General features: G+C 36.6%; 1 protein-coding gene across 1 annotated transcript; it reads left to right on the forward strand.

Moving 5' to 3' along the window:
* The first annotated feature begins 522 nt into the window (after positions 1–522).
* LOC109069443 (egl nine homolog 1-like) lies at positions 523–20,541 on the forward strand. The gene is made up of 5 exons (XM_042766595.1): positions 523–1,453; positions 15,348–15,467; positions 17,758–17,894; positions 17,976–18,043; positions 19,735–20,541. Exons 1-5 carry the CDS (start codon positions 842–844, stop codon positions 19,788–19,790), a joined length of 993 nt encoding a protein of 330 aa, XP_042622529.1. The 5' UTR covers positions 523–841; the 3' UTR covers positions 19,791–20,541.
* Positions 20,542–20,660: the final 119 nt, after the last annotated feature.

The raw sequence follows: 20,660 nt of genomic DNA on the forward strand, positions 1-20,660 counted from the left end.
GTGTAGAGATTTTACTTAGAAGGAAACCAATCATTTTTTTTTTCTAATTATTTTTTATATGAAACTTAAGTTACTTTTCATTTATCTTGAATTTTTATGTTATTACATAAAAAGTAGACTTAGACTATATATATATATATATATATATGTATATTCATTTAAATAATTTATTTATATTTCCATAATGAATAAAATATATACTATTTGCTCGCTTGTTTGGTTATTTATTTATTTATTTGTCTGTTTTCTTGTCTTACTACTGAGCTAATTCTGCTCATAATACAATCATGATTTTATTATGTTAAGCGTTGATAGTTTATTTGTTTTCATTTACTTTTTGGCTTTTCTACTATGTATATTGGAATTTTATTCTGTTGTGTGAGTTTTTTCTAATACGTAGAGGCAATATTTCTGCCCATTATGTTTTTTGGACGATCTTTTTATTATTATTTATATCTATTTTAACTCCTCCCACACAAAGTTGTAAGAAGCACATGTGAATCATGCCCACTGTCTAGCCTGCCTCTAGTGCGCATGCGCACATGGTTGACGTGCGCTGAGCGCTGAAGAAAAGGCACGGCCGGCGCCATGCGCTGAGACTTCACAAGTGTCAAAACATAGATGTCGCGGGAATGTTGTGAGAGCAGCACGTTGCCCTCCGTCAACTGGAATGAAAACGGCAGCGGAGGCCCAGGGGCAGTGTTTCTTTCAGTTTGTCTTGTGGATACTTGTAGTGAAGTTGCAGGCTGATACATTAATATAGCGCTGAAACATGGAGGGAAAATAAAACCAAAGACACCACCTGGAGCGAGAGCGCCAGTACTGTGAGCTGTGCGGGAAAATGGAGAACCTGATGAAGTGCGGACGGTGCCGCAACTCGTTCTACTGCAGCAAAGAGCACCAGAGACAGGACTGGAAGAAGCACAAGCGGGTGTGCAAGGAGGCCGACAAGCAGCAGCAGCCGCCGGCTGAAGAGCGCAGCACTTCAGAGCAGTCCAACACTTCTCAGAGTAACTCTACCGCTACGTCACCCTGCGAAAGAATGCCAGATTTTATCAAGTCCGCCACGGGCTCGGACACCAAACCGACCGCAGACAGTTTGAAACCCAACGGACAGACGCGGTCACCTCCTCAGAAGCTGGCCACGGACTATATTGTGCCCTGCATGAACAAGCACGGCATCTGTGTGATCGACAACTTTCTAGGTGAGGAAATCGGACGCAGTATTCTGGAGGACGTGCGGGCGCTTTACCTGACCGGCGGCTTTACGGACGGGCAGCTGGTCAGTCAGAGGAGCGACTCGTCTAAGGACATTCGAGGGGATAAGATCACCTGGGTGGAGGGGAAGGAGCCCGGCTGTGAGAGGATAGCGTTTCTCATGAGTCGCATGGACGAGCTGATCCGACACTGTAATGGAAACCTGGGCGACTACAGGATCAATGGAAGGACGAAAGTAAGTAGAGCTGTCATATGATGACTGGTGCAATCGGTGATTACTGATTATGTACTGTTAAAAAAAAAAACATAAATTAAAAAACAAAAACAAAATTATGCTTGCTTAAGTGAGCAATTTTGAGAAATGGCATGAAAATGTAGAGGATTTATCAATCAGGTAACGTTAGAGTTTTCATTATAAATATTAAAGGGGTCATTTGATGCGATTTCATGTTTTCCTTTGTGTTAAAAGCTGATCTTGCAATACAGAATATCCATACAGTCTCAAACCCAAAGAGATATTCTTTATAAAAGTAAACTCTCAGCCACGCCCTCCTGAAACTCCTTGTTAAAACACGCCCCCACATATCTAAGTCACTGTGTGAGAAGAATAGCATAACACCTCCCAAATGTATAGGCAAAGAAAGAAGGCATAACTTTTAGTACTGTTGCCACCTCCACCATGATGTGGAGATGCCGAGTGTTTCATTGCGAAATCCAAACTACTTTGTTTGGTCTTCCAAAAGAGGACACAACTAGAAATCAGTGGTTAAGTTTTATTTACAGAACAGTACAACCCAAATATACGAGTGTGTGCAGTGCATTTTACGGAGGACTGTTTCCTGAACCTGGTAAGGGGGACATAACATTTCCATCACATACTCCCTAGATCGCTGGTCAATCAGAGCACACCACGCTTTTCAGAATGATGAGCTTTGTAAAAATCAACGTGTTTCACAAAGGCATGGCATTAGGGCTGGGCGATGTATCGCATGCAATTGTCACGCGCATTTCGTCAGTAAAGCCGGTTCCCTGATTATATCTAAAACTCCATCACCTGCTTTCAAATGGAGCGGCATTTAATATACAGAGCCGTAGATCACTGAAAAGATACGCAATATCGCATTCATTATCGAAGGCGATCCATCTGCGATAATGAACCCGATATTGCGTAGCTTTTCAGTGATCTACGGCTCTGTATATTAAATGCCGCTCTATTTGAAAGCAGGTGATGGCGATTTAGCGGTAATCAGGGAACCGACTTTACTGACGAAATGCGCGTGACAATTGCATGCGATACATCGCCCAGCCCTACATGGCATGTGTTTTTTATCCTTAAACCAAGTAAACACATTGCATTACACCAAATACACAAAATTATGTTCTTTTTAGCAACGTCATATGACCCCTTTAATATGACGCCTACAAACGTCCTACTGGAAATTTTGCATGTGGGTCACCCCTGCATGGGTGCCGCCATGTTGATGTCACATGACCAGTCACACAGTCACACCTGCTGCACACCAGTAACATACAAAAAAATCATTTAAAACTAAGCATCTTAAGCCCAAGACACACTGCATGATTTTCGACTGTCCCAGACGAAAGAATGGCATTGTGAATCAATTGTGCCGATTTCTGTGATCGTGGCTCCTAAATGGTGGTCCTATGTTGTTCAGTGAGAGAGGTTCAAAGCAACACGACATCACATTAAAGCTACCAAAGATATAGCCTACGATCATTTTCTGACAGTGTCAGAAATTCAGCATGATCATCGCACAGTGTGTTTGCTGCTACGACCCATGTTTACTGGCCAACCAATAAAAATGTGACATGAAATTGCACGGCACTAAAACATAGAACTGCTTACCTTAAGCTCTTATCCCTTCCTCTTTCACCACTTCCACTTTTTTTCAGCACATATAAAAACTACAACACCCAAAGCGTGATTCATCATGCTCTTTTTGTTTACCGCTAAAGCATGCTGATTTATTCTTCTATAGTAACGTGTGTTGTAGCCTACGAGTCAATAGGTTTCATCATTGTACAGTCTGCATACACGTCATACCCAAGTTGATCAGATCCATGTTGCACAGTGTGATTTGCAGTGATCTTATAGGATTGCTAAAATCATGCGATGTGTATAAGGCTTTACGAATATGTTTAGGATGAGGCAGATGAAAAGCAACAATACAAAAAGTTGTGAATTGTTGTTGTGAATTTGCAGTAGTTAGTAAACAAACATGATGTTTATAGGTGTCAGTATAGAGTCCAAAAACTACTAGTACTTGTGAAGCCAAGTTCACACTACATGACTTTGACAGATAAGGCTGGGCAAATAATCGAATGTGATTTTCATGCGCATCTCATCAGTAAAGCTGGTTCTGTGATTAGTAGTAAATCTTACAAGCTATGCAATATTGCATTCATAATCTGCAATGAATTGCTTGTGATTATGAACGCGATATTGCATAGCTTGTCAGTGAACTACGGCTCTGTGTATTAATATGGATTTCCATATTTTCCGACCTCTGAGGGACGACCCATGTCATTCGCGTGATGACTATTACCTAAATAAACTGCGAAAAGATACATCATGGACAGAATGGTCCTGAGAGTGCTGCACGAGCTCACGGCGCCAACTGCAGGACAGTTCAGATCGTTCAAATGATTCAAAGCACCAAACGCGAGCATAATCAGAGCTGAAAGGTGTTACTCTACCCGGTGACTTTTTATGAATGGCGGCGAGAATTTGAGATTGGTAGTGCTGTCATAAAATTCACAACGGTTGTGCTGTAAATATGTAATAGTATATTATATATATGTTTGGTTTCGATTCGCTGTTAGTGCTGCTCTTGGTTTGAGCCGCTTTAATTTGCATTTGGGAACACAATATTCATCATTGGAAATGTTTATAAATCTGTTGATGTTTATAAAGAAGTTTCAGTGTCACATAATCCTTCAGAAATCATTCTAATATGCTGATTTGCTGCTCAAGAAACATTTCTCAGTTTTGCTGCTTAATATTTTTGTGGAAACTGATACCACTCAAACATTTGTATAAGATTTTAAAAAAGAGAGAGAAATTAATAATTTTATTCATGCATGAAAGTGACAAAAAGTGAATGAAGACATTTAAAATTATTTCTATATTAATAAATGCATTAACAAACTTTTATTAATATATTTGATAAATGCAAATAAATGCTGTTCATTTAAACTTATATTTATCAAAAATCCTGAAAAATAAAGTGCATCATCATTTCCACACAAAATATGAAAAAGCAAAATTGTTTTCAACATTGATAATAATCAGAAATGTTTCTTGAGTCAAATAAATTGTAAAGATTTCTAAAAGATCATGTGACACTGAAAACTGGAGTAATGATGAAGAAGATTCTGCTTTGCATCGCAGGAATAACATTTTATTTTATAATGTATTAAAATTTAAAACTTTTTTTGTATTTGTAATAATATTTCACAATAATTGGTTTTTATTTATTTATTTATTTTGATCAAATAAATTCAGCCTTGATGAGCAGAAAATAGTTATATAGTTATTTCAAAATCATTAATAATTGTAATGTTTCCAAACTTTTGGCAGGTACTTTAATAATTCTATATACTTTTCTGTAATATATTATAGTACTTTATTATAATATATTTTTATATTGTTGTCATGATTATTAAATACTGCTTTTTTGTTTTTTACAGGACAGTATGTATTTTTACAATATAAGATATATCTTTTAATGTGCTAAAATATATATTTTTAATAATGAGTGCTGGGGGCATGACTTGTGGGCGTGGCTCCATCTGAAAGCACATGCTGAAGATTTACTACTAATCACAGATCCGGCTTTACTGACGAGATGTGCATGAAAATCGCATTCTATTATTTGCACAGCCCTATCGACAGATCACTGTGCTGTTCAGACATGACTTGCTGGCTGTCTTGAAGTCGTGTTCACACTACGCAAATGATCCGCAACAGGAGGGTCACACACTACACGAGCTGACAAGTCCTCTGTCACCCAACGACTCCATCCCATCCCCAAACCAAGAAGTTGAATGGGAATGACACGAAACAATTAGGGAAACAGGAGTTGTTTATTTGAAAATGGACGTCGGGAAGAAATAAGGGCTGCAAGCTGTTTGCGTGATGATCTGTTCTGAAAAATTTCACTCCATTTCTTGCGTTCAAATTAAATTAAAGCCATACTGCTGCTGCTGTTTTCTTCCGCTGACCTCAACCCATGCCTTGCTCTCTCATTGGCTGTAGCTCGTCGTGACACCTGACACCCCGTGATGTCGAGTTCGGCCGACCAGTCCAGATATTTAGCATGCTAGATATTTATTTGGTTTCAACGAGGCATCGGCGATGCATCAGTGAGCCTCTTTGATGCTTCGTTGAGTAGTTCACACATAAAGATTGCCGAGCGCTTATCACCCGCCGTTTTCCCCTCAATCACAGCCCGACTTGTCATCGAGCTCATTGACTTGCAAATCGGGCTTACAATCCTGTAGTGTGAACTTGGCTTGAGACAAATGAGGTAGCTGAATATGTACATGACCCCCCCTTGATTTATAAAAACATTATCTACGTAATTTTCTTATAGTTAAGCTCATCTCTGAAATATTTAATCTGCTAGAAACTGCTTTTTGAGAGTGCAATGGCTATGAAATTATTATTTTCTTATCCAGTAATCTTATGGAAAATCATTGGTTAACATGCATGGAAACATATGGTTGGGGAAACAAGGGTGAAAGAAACTAAACTAGATTAAAGACCTTGGAAATATGCACCATTAGGACTCTCCCTCAGTTTCAATTGTTCTTGAACATTCTACATCCACAAATAATGTCAGATTGACCATTTTTTTTAAACAGGATCTTCCTGTGGAGCCACAGACTATGTTACTGATAGTGCCTTAGTGAGTTATCCTCAACCAGCATGGCTCTCATATTTCCCCAGGTCAGGGAAACGCCTGCGACCACCAGCTGCCATCAGGCGTACCCAACGCATGCAGAATGTTTGGACAAACCTCTCACCTTTTAAGGTTTAGGAAAACCATCACTTTTTTCCTCTTAGTGTAAACAAGCATGCTTAATTTGACCTACAGGAAATTTGCAAGGATTATGCAAGAGTTGGTGGGATTACCTTGTTGAAAAAAAACAGTATATGCTGGTTAGGTTTGTTTTGAAGCATTGCTGCTGGTCATGAGCGGGTTTAAGCTGGTCATGTGCTAGTCCTAAACTGGTCCTGAGCAGGAGCTAGTTGCTCAAACCAGCAGCCATGCTTCAAAACATACCTAACCAGCATGTGTGTTTTTTTCCAACAGGATATGCAAGATTATTCGTAAATTGTAGGCCTATGTCTCGTTTTAGACCACGCACTTTTGTAGATCCTTTGGATTTTACTGTCTTTTGGCTCATTAGAGTTTAAAGCATCTCTTATTTAAAGACAAAAACCTCAGTACTTCATTGTCTGACTGTGCCTGGGGGAGTATGTGTTCCTCTTTCTTTTTTTTTTAGATTCACTCCCTGTACACCACAGCATGCCATCACAGGTCAGGCATGCTTTCCGATCAGTCACGTACACCGTGATCAGACTGTCAATAAAACATTAATGCTTAAAACATTTATTCTTTAAGCATAAATGTTTCCATGGCTAAAGATAACTACCATTAAGTGAAATAAGTTGTAAAGAGTAGTTTATACATTTGTGCTTGAATTGTCCCTATTATGCCATTTTTAAGGTTCTTAATATTGTTTTGGGAGTCTCCTACAATAGGTTTTCATGCATGCAAGGTCAAAAAAACACTATAGTTACCTCAAAATATGCATTTAATATCACCTAATTTTCCAATGATTCTCAAACAGTTCATTCAAAGCAGTTCTAAGATTCAGTCTCTCTAAACCCCTCCTTTCCGTGAGCCTACTCTACTCTAATCTGTCATAATACCCATTCTTTCTTAATAGAAAATGTACTGCTGTGATACAGTGCTTAATAGAAAATATAAACATTAATTATTAATCATACTTGCAGGTTGTGATTTAGTGGAGCCAGCTGGTCCAAATAAACTTTGACGGGAACACAAACAGAAGATTGGGGTTGTACTGCTGTGATACAGTGGGTAAAAAGTAAAAAAATTTAATTTTAACCACTGATTCTTTGCATTCTCCTTTTTCAAAAGTGAAAATGAAATTAATTTATATTCACAGCGCAGGACACATCTACATGAACAAACTACAGTGTTTGAGGGCAGGTCAAGTTATTTGTGGCCAGCCAATGTAGAATAAAGGCAGGCATTATGCAAATGTGTTAACCCCTGACGTGTAGCCATCACAGAAGTGGGATTCAAATTACTGATGACTCAATTAGGCTGTTCAAAGTCGATTCTTTCTTTTGGTAGACAATAATTTTATTTATGCACTTTCGGATTTACAACTTTGCGGATTGTTTACGTTTACGTACAGCTACATTACACACTGCATGAAAGGCAATATAACAGGGGCACTTTAAAGCATATGTTGTGCTCAGGATGTTGTAGTGTGAATAGCAGAAGGCTTGATGGGAGATGATAGCACTTCCTGTGACAGCATATTATTTTAATGTTATTGTGATGGTCGCAGATGTACAGCAGAGAAATTCAGGATGCTCAGCAGGCGTATGACATCGAATCGGCCAAAGGGGAAGAGTCTGTTACATAAAACACAATGAACGGACAATATGTTTATGTTTTGTATTGATATTAAACTATAAACAAGCTTTGTGGTTGTTAAATGTTGAAGGATCAGAGGCAGAGTGCATATATCTGGATTTCAGTGAGGCCGGAGGTGGTGGAAGGGAAGGAGATGAGTAGAGAAAGAAGTGAGAACAGGAACAAAAGAAAATGTTTCAGTAGTTTTCATAGATTTCAATGCATAATGTTTTGGTTCATTAAAATTGCATAGAATGTAATTATTCTGATTCCTCTTAGGGATAGTTGCCCAAAATTATTTTACAAAAAAACATCTTTAGAAATCCACATTCCTCTTAGGGATAGTTTTTCTGTGGAACACACACAAAAAAAGATATTTTGAGAAATGTTTCAGTGTGTTTGTTCACCATTATTTTACAAAATATCTTCTTTTGTGCTCCACAGAAGAAAGTAGGCTAAGTCATAGAGGTTTGGAACTACATGGTGGTGAGTCATTTTAAATGTTCACTTTTTTGGTGAACTATCTGATGATTACTTATTTCCGTTAAGGATTCTTATTTCTTTACAGTGAGTTCTTTCCCTTTACAATATGGTATTGGTGTCAATTAACACTTTTAGATTTTTGATCAAGAATCAATTTGTAAATGTTTTTAAATGCGTTTTGATACTGCGTTTTTGTGTTTTTTCTTCTGATAATATAGTGCTGCATCTTAGCCAGGTCACTTCTGTAAGATTTTTAATCTCATTGTTTTTAGCTGGTTAAATAAAGGACAATAATAATAATAAATAATAATTATAGTCCTTTTGAGGAATCCTCTCACAGTAATTAATCACATAGTTTAGGCTCTGTTGGTATAATAATATTTAAAAATAAATAAATGAGAACTAAAATAATTGCATAGTTAAGACCCTGTAATTTTTTTTTGATGAATATTTTCATAATGTACTATGTTAGGTGGTTCATGGTTGTCTGTGGTTCTTACACGATTTTCAGCAGCAGCGTTCTTCTCTTAACCAAAAATTTAATATCAAACCTAAGTCTTTATTGATGCAATACAAAAGACTATTTACCACAAAATAATGGCAAGAGTTGTCTTCTCACAAAAACAAACATACAATGCAACCAGTGTAGTCACGATTTGGGGGGGACAATGCAACCTGTGTAGTAAGTCAAAAACATAAAGATGTCCGTGGGGGATTCTTATGGTTCTTTTTCTAGTAAGTCAAAAAATAATGAAGCATGTCCGAACATTATTTTGTGTAGCTCGATATATTTCCTTCAAATTGGTGCCCACTGTATAATAAAATGAAAATATAAATCTAAAAATTAGCTTAAAAGAATCAAAATCATAATTGAAAGAAATGATTTTACTGAATCAAAATCGAATCAAAGAAGAGTGTTTCAAATTTTTTTTTTTTTTTTTTTTTTATTTATTCAATCTGCAGATTTTTGTCTATCATTGGTCCAGGGCCCCGCTACCACTTGCTCGGCCACCTTCTGGGTGTCAGTGTGAAGAATGTGTGGCGTAATACAACACAATGAATTGCTAAGTGCATGTTTACATTACTTGACCAGAGATCTGCTGGCACTGGATCAGAATAGGCTGTTTTGAGCGTATTCGTTACTGCAGTTCATTCCCTTTGGAAAGTCCCACCTCACTGGGAAGGATGTATAATATTTCTTTGCGTCTGCATTGACATTTAGTAATGCGCATTTTTGTTTTTGTTCCCTTATGTCAGGAAACCTTGCGTGCCACAAACAGGGATCTTATGAGGTTGTTACTTGAAGGCGGAAAGCTGATGTGTAAAACACATGTGGACTTCATAATTAACTATAATGAAGCCTGTTTTTATATTGTTGGTGCAAATGAGGGTTGGTTTATAGGGTTGGTATGCATTTGTTTGTGTGTGTGTGTGTGTGTGTGTGGTGTTAGTTGGGCCTGTTTTCATCAGCAAAATAAGCTTATGCGATTGACTTATCTTTTGGACATACAGTAAGTCTTGGTTTCTCCTTGACATGTTTGGTAATGGTGCAGTGTGGTTTCTGTCTGCCAGGGTCTCAGTGCTGGAACAACAGTGCAGCTGCACGCTCTGCACGTACTCCAGGGGTACTAGAACTGTCTACCTGGCTAAAGTCCAGCAGCTGACTTCTATATCAGCTCTGCATTGCTTTTTGGAATAGACGTCAGTGGGTCAAGACTAGGGCTGGAAATATGACTGAAAAAAAAAAAATCGTATTTCGGTATTTTTTGGCTGAATTGCATTATACGATATATATCTTGGTATTTTCAACATTTTTCAATTTGGAATAAAATATTTATTTACTTATTTATTTATTTAATCCTGCCCAGTGTTGACTAGTGAAACAATGTTTATATTAAAGACAATGAAAACAACCATGTAGTAACCATATGGGCTATTATGTGCGAAAAAGGGGCTAAAATCACATTACATTGTAACATTACAGTCTGAAAACAAAAGCAGTGCTTTTTGAAGTGGAAGTGAAATTCACTAAACTAAAAATGGAAAAAAAAAAAGAAAAATATTAATTGTATTGTATTTTGATTATCCCATTACAATAGTCACTTTACAGTTACTGCTATCATAAAATAGCACATAAAATGCACTTTCCCCACAGCAGCTCACTCTGTGTCCTCCACTATTTTTGCAGATGCGCTCGTATTAAATTACTGTATATCGATATAGGTGCTATTGCCTCATACCATATTGTTTATAAAAAATATATATATATATCGATATATCATACAAACTCGATATACTGCCCAGCCCTAGTCAAGAACATATGCAGCTCACATAAAGGAGAAAAAACATGTTTTAAATCCGAAACAGCCTCTTTCAGAAAAACAAATCACTGTTATGGAGATGTGTTTGAGTAAAATATGATCCTGGGCACGATAAACATATTGAGGGTATGTGGTTCAAGCCATCGCTAGTTCCCCCAATTAGGACGTACTCTTTTGTTTTATAGCAAAGTTTTTGTGTAGAATGATAGATTAGAAAATAATATTTACACACAGTGCCTTGTAAAGGAAATGAGCATGACTTAAGGCTTTAAAAACAGAAATATCCCCCAAGAAGATGAAAATGAAAAGAGCTGATAAAGAAAATGTTTAAGCAACTTAGTTAACACAGCATTGTTTGGATTCAGTAGTTTAGATTTATTTAGGTCGAAATAATACGTGCATATGGTTTTTCCTGGACATGGTGTAGTGTCTGTGTAGAATAATATGCAATGTCAAGGACAGACATGGAGGCTGATTGTGCAGTGATTGATTGATTGATTTTAGACCAATGTAAGGCATTTTTAATAAATTTTCCAGTTCTTATTGTCTGTATTAACCGCCTTTTGTCTATTAGACTTGATGTTAAGGGATAATTCACCCCCAAAATTAAAAAATTTAAAATGTGTTCACCCTCATTTGTTGATAACTTTCTATCTCTCATGAAAAGGAGAAGAAGAAAAATGGTGAAGTGAAAATGTGATTTTAAAGCTAATGTGAAGCGCAAGATTTTCATTGAATAACCTTCTGAAATATCTATCAAAAGGTAATATAGTGCACATTAAGTGATTCAGAGTACTTTTATTGTGCTTTTATGGTGCATTAATCTGTTCTGTCATTATATTGCTTTTTAAAAGTTTGAGGACAAAGAATCTCTTATGATCTTTGATCACCAAGGCTACATGTATTCACTCAAAAAACATTAAAGAATTGCATTACTGTAACATTATTTACAACATTACTCCAGTCTTCAGTGTCACATGATTCTTCAGAAATCATTCTAATATACTGATTTGCTGCTTAAGAAACATTTCTTATTATCACTTCTGAAAACAACCGTACTGCTTAATATTGATATTTTTTCTGGATCCTTTGATGAATAATAAAGTTAAAAAAAACTTTTTTTGCACTGTTCCCAAACTTTTGTATGTAAAGGAGCAGCATGAATATACCGCCTAACATCATTTCTACAAAAGAAAGAAAGACTTACATGTTTGGAAGTGTGTAAATGATCACAGAATGCTAATTTTTGGGTGTCTGTCATGTGATCTTTTATATGTTTTGCAAGGCAGCTTCTGCAGGCGCTGTTTTGTGTCTGATCCTGCTGGAGAGAGAGGACGTTAAATCAACCAACTCTGAATTTTTGCAAAGCACTTGCCAAATTACTGAACAAAATACCTTCTGCTTTTGCCATGAATATTGAGAATCTAATAAAAAGCTAGATAGTGGGTGCAGCTGTTTGCGCACACACAGTCACATCCAGGTGTGAAATTGGACGACACGCACATTAAAGCTTTGACTGAAATGTTCTTTGTTTTGTGAGGCATCCCCTCAATCTCCTTCACCCTCCTCCTCCTTCATGGATCTTTGCAGGTGATGATAGGACAGTGGCGGCATGGCATCCTGACGCAAAACCCGCTGTGTGATGTTGATGGGTCTCGTCTGCATCCACCCTTCTGTGCCTGGTTGTTTTGTGAGCCCAGCATGCCCCGCGCGCCGCTAACTCAATGACGCAGTTGGCTCTCACACTCACCCCCACCTGAATGATTGAAGCACTGTTGAGCGATTTCACCCTTATCTGCTCCGGCCCATTCAGGTGGGGGGCTCGCGAATTGCGTCAATGCCCTCAGCTCTCTTTTTTGTTCTGGCTTGTCTGTCTTTCCCTCTCCCCTATATCTCCCTCTCCCACTGGCTAAAGCACACGCTCGCTCTCTCCATTCGTTTTTGTTTATGTTGCCTGTCGCTTTTGCACCTGCTGCCAGGGAAAACAGTCAAGTTGAAATGTCGTCACATGTATTGTGATCTGTCGTGCGTTGCGTGCCATTGCAGGCTGCAGGATTTGACTGGAAACACGTTCATCATAAACGCCTCTTTTAAAGAAGTCGAGGTGTAAACGGGACAGTGAATTCCTGATGAACTAAACAGAAAATAAATAACATTAGTCATCTTCTTACTAACTGACCCTAGTCTGGACTTTCTGTGACTCCTGCATTCCTCATCTTCCACTTGAGATGATCGATTTACAGTCGGCCACACCTCAGCACTGATTACAGTTATGCTGCTCGGAAAAAGGTCCTCATGTGTAGTCGCTTTCAGATTTGTTCTCAGCATGTGTTTGCTTTGCTCAGCTGTCGTCTGTTCTCCTGGAATGATGATGCTGTTTAACTGGAAATCTAATATCGAGTTATAGGCCTCAGGAAGCTGTGGGAGAGATGTTAAGGGAGGATGTGTACTGTTGTGTTCAGCTCTGTGTGCTTGAGTGAAAGGGTGTGTGTGTAAAAAGGCTTTCTCATAGTTCGGTTTGTATCATGGTTCTGTAGTCACCGTTTCAGTAAATACTTCACTAAGGCAACAATCTGTATAGCAGTATTTTACAAATCAAGAACATATGCTGCAGAATAATACACTGTAAATCACTGTCAAGAAATTAGATATTTATTGATTGATTTATTATTGGCCAATATATTTGCCATTGCCATCATCAAGCACTGAGAGATGACTATCTAACCAGTATCCCAGAGGGCTCTCATCTCTTATTTTGAGAACTTATTTTTTGAATTTTAAACAGATTTAAAAAGGAATATTTATCCATGTTTTATACTGTATCATAATGTTGCGAAGCCTAAATTTACTTGTAGCATACGAATTAATAATTTAAGTAATATTGATTGATATATCAGCAATTTATCGATTACTGGGAATAATATGAAAATAATTATTGGCTTATCGTTAACGATATTCAATAATTTCAATATTAGTCTGCTGCAAATCTAATGTAATTTTTTTGTTTTTTTTTTAGAAAATATATGCTGATTAGCAGTATAACATGTTAATTAATCAGATTTTTCACTCTATTTTAGTACTTCAACAACAATATAGAAAATTGTGTTCATTTCAAAATAAAAACACTTTATAATTCTAAAACATTTTAGATTATATATAGATTTTATATTTCGCTGTTAATTTGTATTAAGTAAATGTAACTTATTTTAATAAATGTATTTATCCTGTTTATCTCTTCTCTTCTCACGCTGATGTTGTTTCCCTGGGGAAGACGTCTCCGTCCCTGTGACATTATTCTGTAGGGTTAGGGTTAGAGGGTTAAGTTAAGGTCTAAAAATTCCCTGCTGGGCTAGTGCTGCTTAAAAATAGAGTGTTAGGTCATGAACTGTCAGTGAACTGATCAGATTCAGGAGCCTACGTGCAGAAGTTGGTGAAAAAGAAGGCGAAAGGCAAGTTCCTGGAGGCGGTCGATATCAGAGAGCTGGTCTGACTGTGCCTTTTTTTTCCTTTTTGCAGAAACACGGCTCACAGTATTGGCCCAGAGGTTTCTGATAATTAAGTGTTTGTTACGTGGTAATGCTTGTTTGAAATGTTTTGTTCATGATTTAAAGGTGAACACTGGTATTAATCACAGTCTTGTTCAAAGTTTGACTTGTTTTCATGAATATTCTCCAACTGAGTTATTTTTAAACTTTTAATTATAAGGAAGTACATGTTGTTTGCTTCAGAAATGTAGTTTAACAGAGTCACATGCAGGTCACATGTCATGGGCTGATGGACTATCTCATATTTTTTTTATGAGTTTTGACTCTTTTGTAACACTGTCCTGATAACAGATGTGTCTGTGTGCAGAAATAGATTTACACTGCTATTTTTTCCTTTGTGATTAATTAACACTTTCCATGTAAACCCGGAGACCAAAATAAAAGGGGCAGAGGAAGAGCAGGAAAGGAAAAACCTCGGCAAAGGAAAGACTTCAGCAATGGCTTCATTGTTCCCTCAGCCTCATAACCCAGATTCAACAAGATTAAAAGATACAATCATCACAGGGCTGAGAATATCACAGTTATCACCTTATTTTTTTCACTTCATGTAGTTGTGCGCTGTGGTATCGTACAGAATCTGAGTGGAATTCCAATGATCTGAACTGCATTACACAAACACGGAGTAACAATGAAGCTCATTATTTCACTCTAAAATAATATTTTGCATAAGCTGTGTGGTACACAGTTCTCTTTAATGCATCTCAATGTTTCAGTTTAGTTTATAGTTCAGTAATTTTCATTATTCTCATTGTAAATGAAAAACAACCTGAGCATGAAGATTTGTATGCCAAATACTGATATGGTGAATAAATATATTTAAAGTTTTTTCTGATTTACATCTAAACAAATGTATATTATTTGGACATTTTCTTCACGAATGTAAACGTGTGTTTGTGTGTGTAATGAAAAAATGTGAACAGTACTATGAATATGCTTTAATGAAATATGATCCAATGAAGGGAAAGAATGGAAAGTTGAATTTCTTCTTCTAGAGAGCATTCTGCATCCAAACCACTGCGAATGGTCTGTCATTGTATGTTTTGGCCCATTACTAAAACAACCACCCTTTTTCCTTCCAGGCAATGGTGGCGTGTTACCCTGGCGATGGGACAGGATACGTACGGCATGTGGATAACCCAAACGGTGATGGGAGATGTGTCACATGCATATATTACCTGAATAAAAACTGGGATGCCAAGGTAGGAGTTTTTTTTTCTGTCCAGCCAGTGAACTTGTATACGTTCTGTAGCGTGTAAAGCTTCATGAGATTTGTTTAAGCTCTTCTCAGTTTGTTTAGGTTTCTTATCTGATGTAGACTGCTCAAACTCACATCTGAGCTTACATTCAATACAATGAAAGTTCAAAACCATCCTTGTGCAGGGAGTTTGCTGTTGGTACTTTACATCAATAGGCCACACGAGAGACTGTTTATGTGCTGCTGTTAGAAGGCTGCTAGAACAGTGAAACTTTGGGTTGTGTTGGATTTGTAATTAATGGGGAAATTCATTTAATTGTTTTTTTTTTTTGATTTATGTATCTGTATGTCATCTTTATACATGTAATTATAATTGTATTGTAAAATAATGTCAGTGCAATAAAACAAACACCACAACTACTGTAGTCAGACTGACAAACGACTAGTGTTGTTCCAAACCTGTATGAATTTCTTTCTTCTGCTGAGCACAAAAGAAGATATTTTGAAGAATGTAAGTAAGCAAACAGTTTCTGGTCTCCATTGGCCTCCATACAGTTTTTGCCATACTATGGACGTCATCGGAGACCAACAACTCTTTGGTTACCCACATTCTTCAAAACATCTTCTTTTGTGTTCAGCAGAAGGAGAACGAAATTCATACAGGTTTGGAACAACTTGAGGATGAGTAAATGATGACAGAATTTTCATTTTGGGGTTAACTGTTCCATTAAATGTTTAATGAGTGCTCTCACGGGAACTGTGCTCTACCACCTCTGTCACCTGCCAGCTCTACGGCCAGTTCTGCATCAGTTCTGCTCTAGAACATTCTGACAGGTCATAGAAAACCATTCCGAGTGTTGATCAGATGCTCTTTATATGAAGTAGAAAATAGAAATAGAGTTGGCCAGCAGCACAGGGTAGGGATACAGAGATAGGGTTGGTAGAAGGATGTAGTTTGGTTTGTGGTTTTTAGTCTACAGGCTGAACGTACACTTTGCTCGAGGCTCTGTGGATGTTGGTTTTTCTTTTCAGTCATGTTTATTTATCAGAGAGGTGATTTAAGGATGGATCACATCTCACATACATTCAACCCTAATATTTTCCATCTTTCTCAAGCTGCCCAGGATGCCAGTTATACATGGTATAACCTCTAGCACTCTCCCTCTCATATCACACCCCCTCCACTGAATGGAGAGGAAAAGTCACAGTGTGTCAGTCTGTGTCTTTTTATTTACCTTGAACACTACCAAACATAAAAACTTAATTTTTTTAAAAAATACAAAACATAAAAATTACATAAATTTAGCATCAGGTTGTCCTGAGGCAGGAAAGAGACATTCCCTCCCGGAGTTTTCCCATCCACAGCATTGTTTTGTATGAATGAAAGAGTTGTTTTTTGAATTTCTAATTGAATTTTAATGTTTTTGAAAGACCAAGTTGAATTTACAGTTAATTTGATAGAATTTGCAACTACAGTTTAAAGTAACTTTTCTATTGTCATGGATTTTTTTAAAAAGCTGAATTTTCAGCATCATCACTTCAGTCTTCAGTGTCACATGATCCTTCAGAAATCATTCTAATATGCTGATATGCTGCTCAAGAACCATTTCTTCTTATTAGCAATGTTTCTTCATATTTTTGTGAAAACTCACAGCATTTATTTATGTTGTCTTTACTAGTATCACCTTTGATCAAGTTAATGCACCCTTGATGAATAAGTATGAATTTCTTTCAATGATATAAACTCTTACTGACTATTTAATTACTGACTGATAATTGTTGTTTACTATTAATGTGTTACTCTTAAATATTAATTGTGTTTGTGTGTATAATTATATTTTATAATCATTTAGTATTTTGTATGCATTGTTTTTTTTATAGAAGTGAACTGATTTTGATGTAGTTCATTGATATGGCAACAGTTTTTACTGCAAGTGTACATGATTTTGATCATTTTTCAATATATATATTTCATATATATAAAAGTTTTATTTATTTATAAGTTGTATTTTTTTAATGGGGGCAGATTGCTAAAATGTTTAGATCACCTGTTTAGTCGAAAACTCTTCTCTTTTGTGTTAAACACTTGTGTATACATATTGACTTTAATTCTCTGAACTATTTCATTGTTTGTTTTTCTCATGTAATTGCCTGCTGTCTTCACACTGAGTTTAGTACATTCAGTATCAGTTATCTGTCCCAATTCTCATCATTTTAACCACTTACATACCTAAGAAGTTTTCAGATTTAGTGATATGAAGGTGCCCATCCATTCTCATCTGCTCACTCCATAGAAAGATGGTGGCCTTTTGCGGATCTTTCCAGAGGGAACTGCTCAGTTTGCAGATATTGAGCCCAAGTTTGACAGACTTTTGCTCTTCTGGTCAGACAGACGGAACCCACATGAGGTCCAGCCGGCTCATGCCACAAGGTCAGTGATAGTGACCGTTCATTTTGTAAGTCCTTTAAGCTGCTTGTGCTTTTATACAATTATGTGTGTATTTATGTGCAGGTATGCTATAACGGTGTGGTATTTTGACGCTGATGAACGAGCTCGAGCTAAAGAGAAATATCTAACAGGTGAGCTCTGCTTAAACATGACCAGGCACTTCCATTGACTGTTTCTTTCTTAATTGACAGTTGTGCTCTGTCTGTAGATTTCTGTTCTGTGTATTTTGACCCTCTTACTCTAGCACTTTCTATTCTATTTTAATTCTACTTTATCTATTTATCTTCTTTTTTTATATAAAAAACTAACACTAGCTTTCTATTTTTTCTATTCTATCTTTCTAATTGTTTTTCTTTGTGTACGTATGTGTGTGTGTATATATATATATATATATATATATAAAATACCTTGCTACGTGTACTGCATTAGGCTAACCGAGTCTTGTCATTTGCACTTACATATTGTTGCTCTTTTGTTAGTTTTGATTGCTTCTATTGTCCTCATATGAAAGTCACTTTGGATAAAAGCATCTGCTGTATGACTAAATGTAAATGTAAATGTGTCTATGGGAATATGAACAGAGTGCTTTGTTGGAACACTATTTAAAGGAACAGTGCAGCCAAAAATTTACTTTTTGTCATCATTTACTCACCTTCATGCTGTTCCAAACCTTTTATGACTTTCTCTCTCTCTCTTTTTTTTTTTTTGGTGGTGCACAAAAGGTGATGTTTATGCCACGCTTTTCAATTCGGTGGAAGTAAATGGTTTCTGGGATTGACAAGCTCCTAAAATAATAAGAGGAGCACTATAAAATAAACTATAATGTATTTTTTTAGGATGAAGGATTAATAGAAATTTCTAAAGAACAACATGTATTTGAAATAGAAAATTTACGTTTGTAACATATATAAATGTCATTACTGTCACTTTTTATGAATTTAATGCATCTTTGCTGCACAAAAGGAAGACATCAAACCTGTGAATGTGTATACACACACACACACACACACACACACACACACATATATATGTGTGTGTGTGTGTATAAGTATATATGTGTATGTATGCATGCATAAATATTTAAAAGTGTAATGTAAATGTAAATTTTACTGATAAAAAAGTGATTTTGGAGTGTTTTTATAAACATACACAACAAGCAGATTTATTTACTTTTATTTTTTTTTAAATGAGTCTCACCAAGGCTGCATTTATTTGATCAAACAGTAAATTATATATATATATTTATATATATACAACTTAAAATATTTTTTTCTGTTTTAATATATTTTAAATTGTCATTTATTTCTCTGATGGAAAAGCTGAATTTTCAGCATTCAATACTCCAATCTTTAGTGCCATATGATCTTTCATAAATCATTCTAATATGCTAATTTGGTGCACACATTTATTTTTAAATATTAAAAAGAATATTAATAATAATATATGTTTTTTAATGTTATTGTTTTTATGGAAACTGATGCTTTTTTATTTTAGAAATTATTTCATGAATAGAAAGTTCAAAAGAACAGCATTTCTTTCAAATATATATATTTTTTAACATAATAAATGTCTACAAAATTGAATTGCTAAAAAGAACATAAATTTCATTTGAAAAAAAAAAAAAAAATCTTACTGACCCCAAATGTTTGAATGTGGTAACCAGTAACCGCTCACTTTCATTCTACAAACTTGTGCGTATGTCATGAGGGTGAGTAAATGACAGCATTTTCAGTATTTTGGGATGAAGTGTCCTTCAAGTAGTTAAATATGGATTATCATAGAGCGCAAAGAGCAGCGTTTTTTGTCTTTCTCTGTCTCTTAGGTGCAGGTGAAAGGGGCGTAAAAGTGGAGCTAAACAAGCCGTCTGAGCCCAGCTAGTGAACGAGGGATGAATGAAGAGTAGTGTGCAGGGTTGGACCTCTGGAGTAATGCTGCCTGCTGCTGAGAGATGATGAGCAGAGAGGAAGTGACTACTTCTCTTGCTCACCTCTCCATCTGTCATCTATAAGGGGCTTCTCATAGGGACTCTGGATGTGATGGAGCTGTGAAGACAGATGTGCATTAACATGCTTTGTGTTTCCTTAATGAAGAATGCTGGCTTACATGAGCATAGAATGAACATCAAGCTAAACTTATGAGTGTGTGTGTGTGTGTGTGTGTGTGTGTGTGTGTGTGTGTGTGTGTGTGTGTGTTTCTGTGTGCGCACTTCTGTTCAATTTGTGTTTATTTTGAGCTATAACCCTTACATTTCCCTGCCGTCAGCTTTGTACGTGTTAATAAAGGTACAATTTTGTTTGGCAATGCTGCAAAGTGCATACACAGAAAAACCATTTTCAAGGTTATAAGCTCGGTGTGATGTGTTATTCTGCTTGTAAGCCACTGTAATTATTTGATTTGTGTTTTTGTATGGCTCGTAATACCGTTTCCCAGGAACTCCTAATTGGAGCATGCTTCTTTATCACGGCTTGCACCTGTTGCTTAGTAACCAGGTGCATTGCCGGATCGTCTTTGCCAGTAATCAGCGATATGTCTGTTGTTGCAGACCTTGCGTCTCTTATGCCAAACTTGACACCTCATGTCTGTCTAACAGCTCTGGGTTTTAAATAAAAAAGCAGGTTTCCTAAATACAGCTTGTTTGGAAGTGTGCGTGTGTGTGTTATTGGCACCATCTTATGTCTCCTAATGGTATTACCATTGTCGTCACTGAAAGTCATGTGACCTTCACAAACTGTTTCTGTCTCTTTTGAG

Source organism: Cyprinus carpio, chromosome A11, assembly GCF_018340385.1.
Source record: "Cyprinus carpio isolate SPL01 chromosome A11, ASM1834038v1, whole genome shotgun sequence".
NCBI classification, from domain to species: Eukaryota; Metazoa; Chordata; class Actinopteri; order Cypriniformes; family Cyprinidae; genus Cyprinus; species Cyprinus carpio.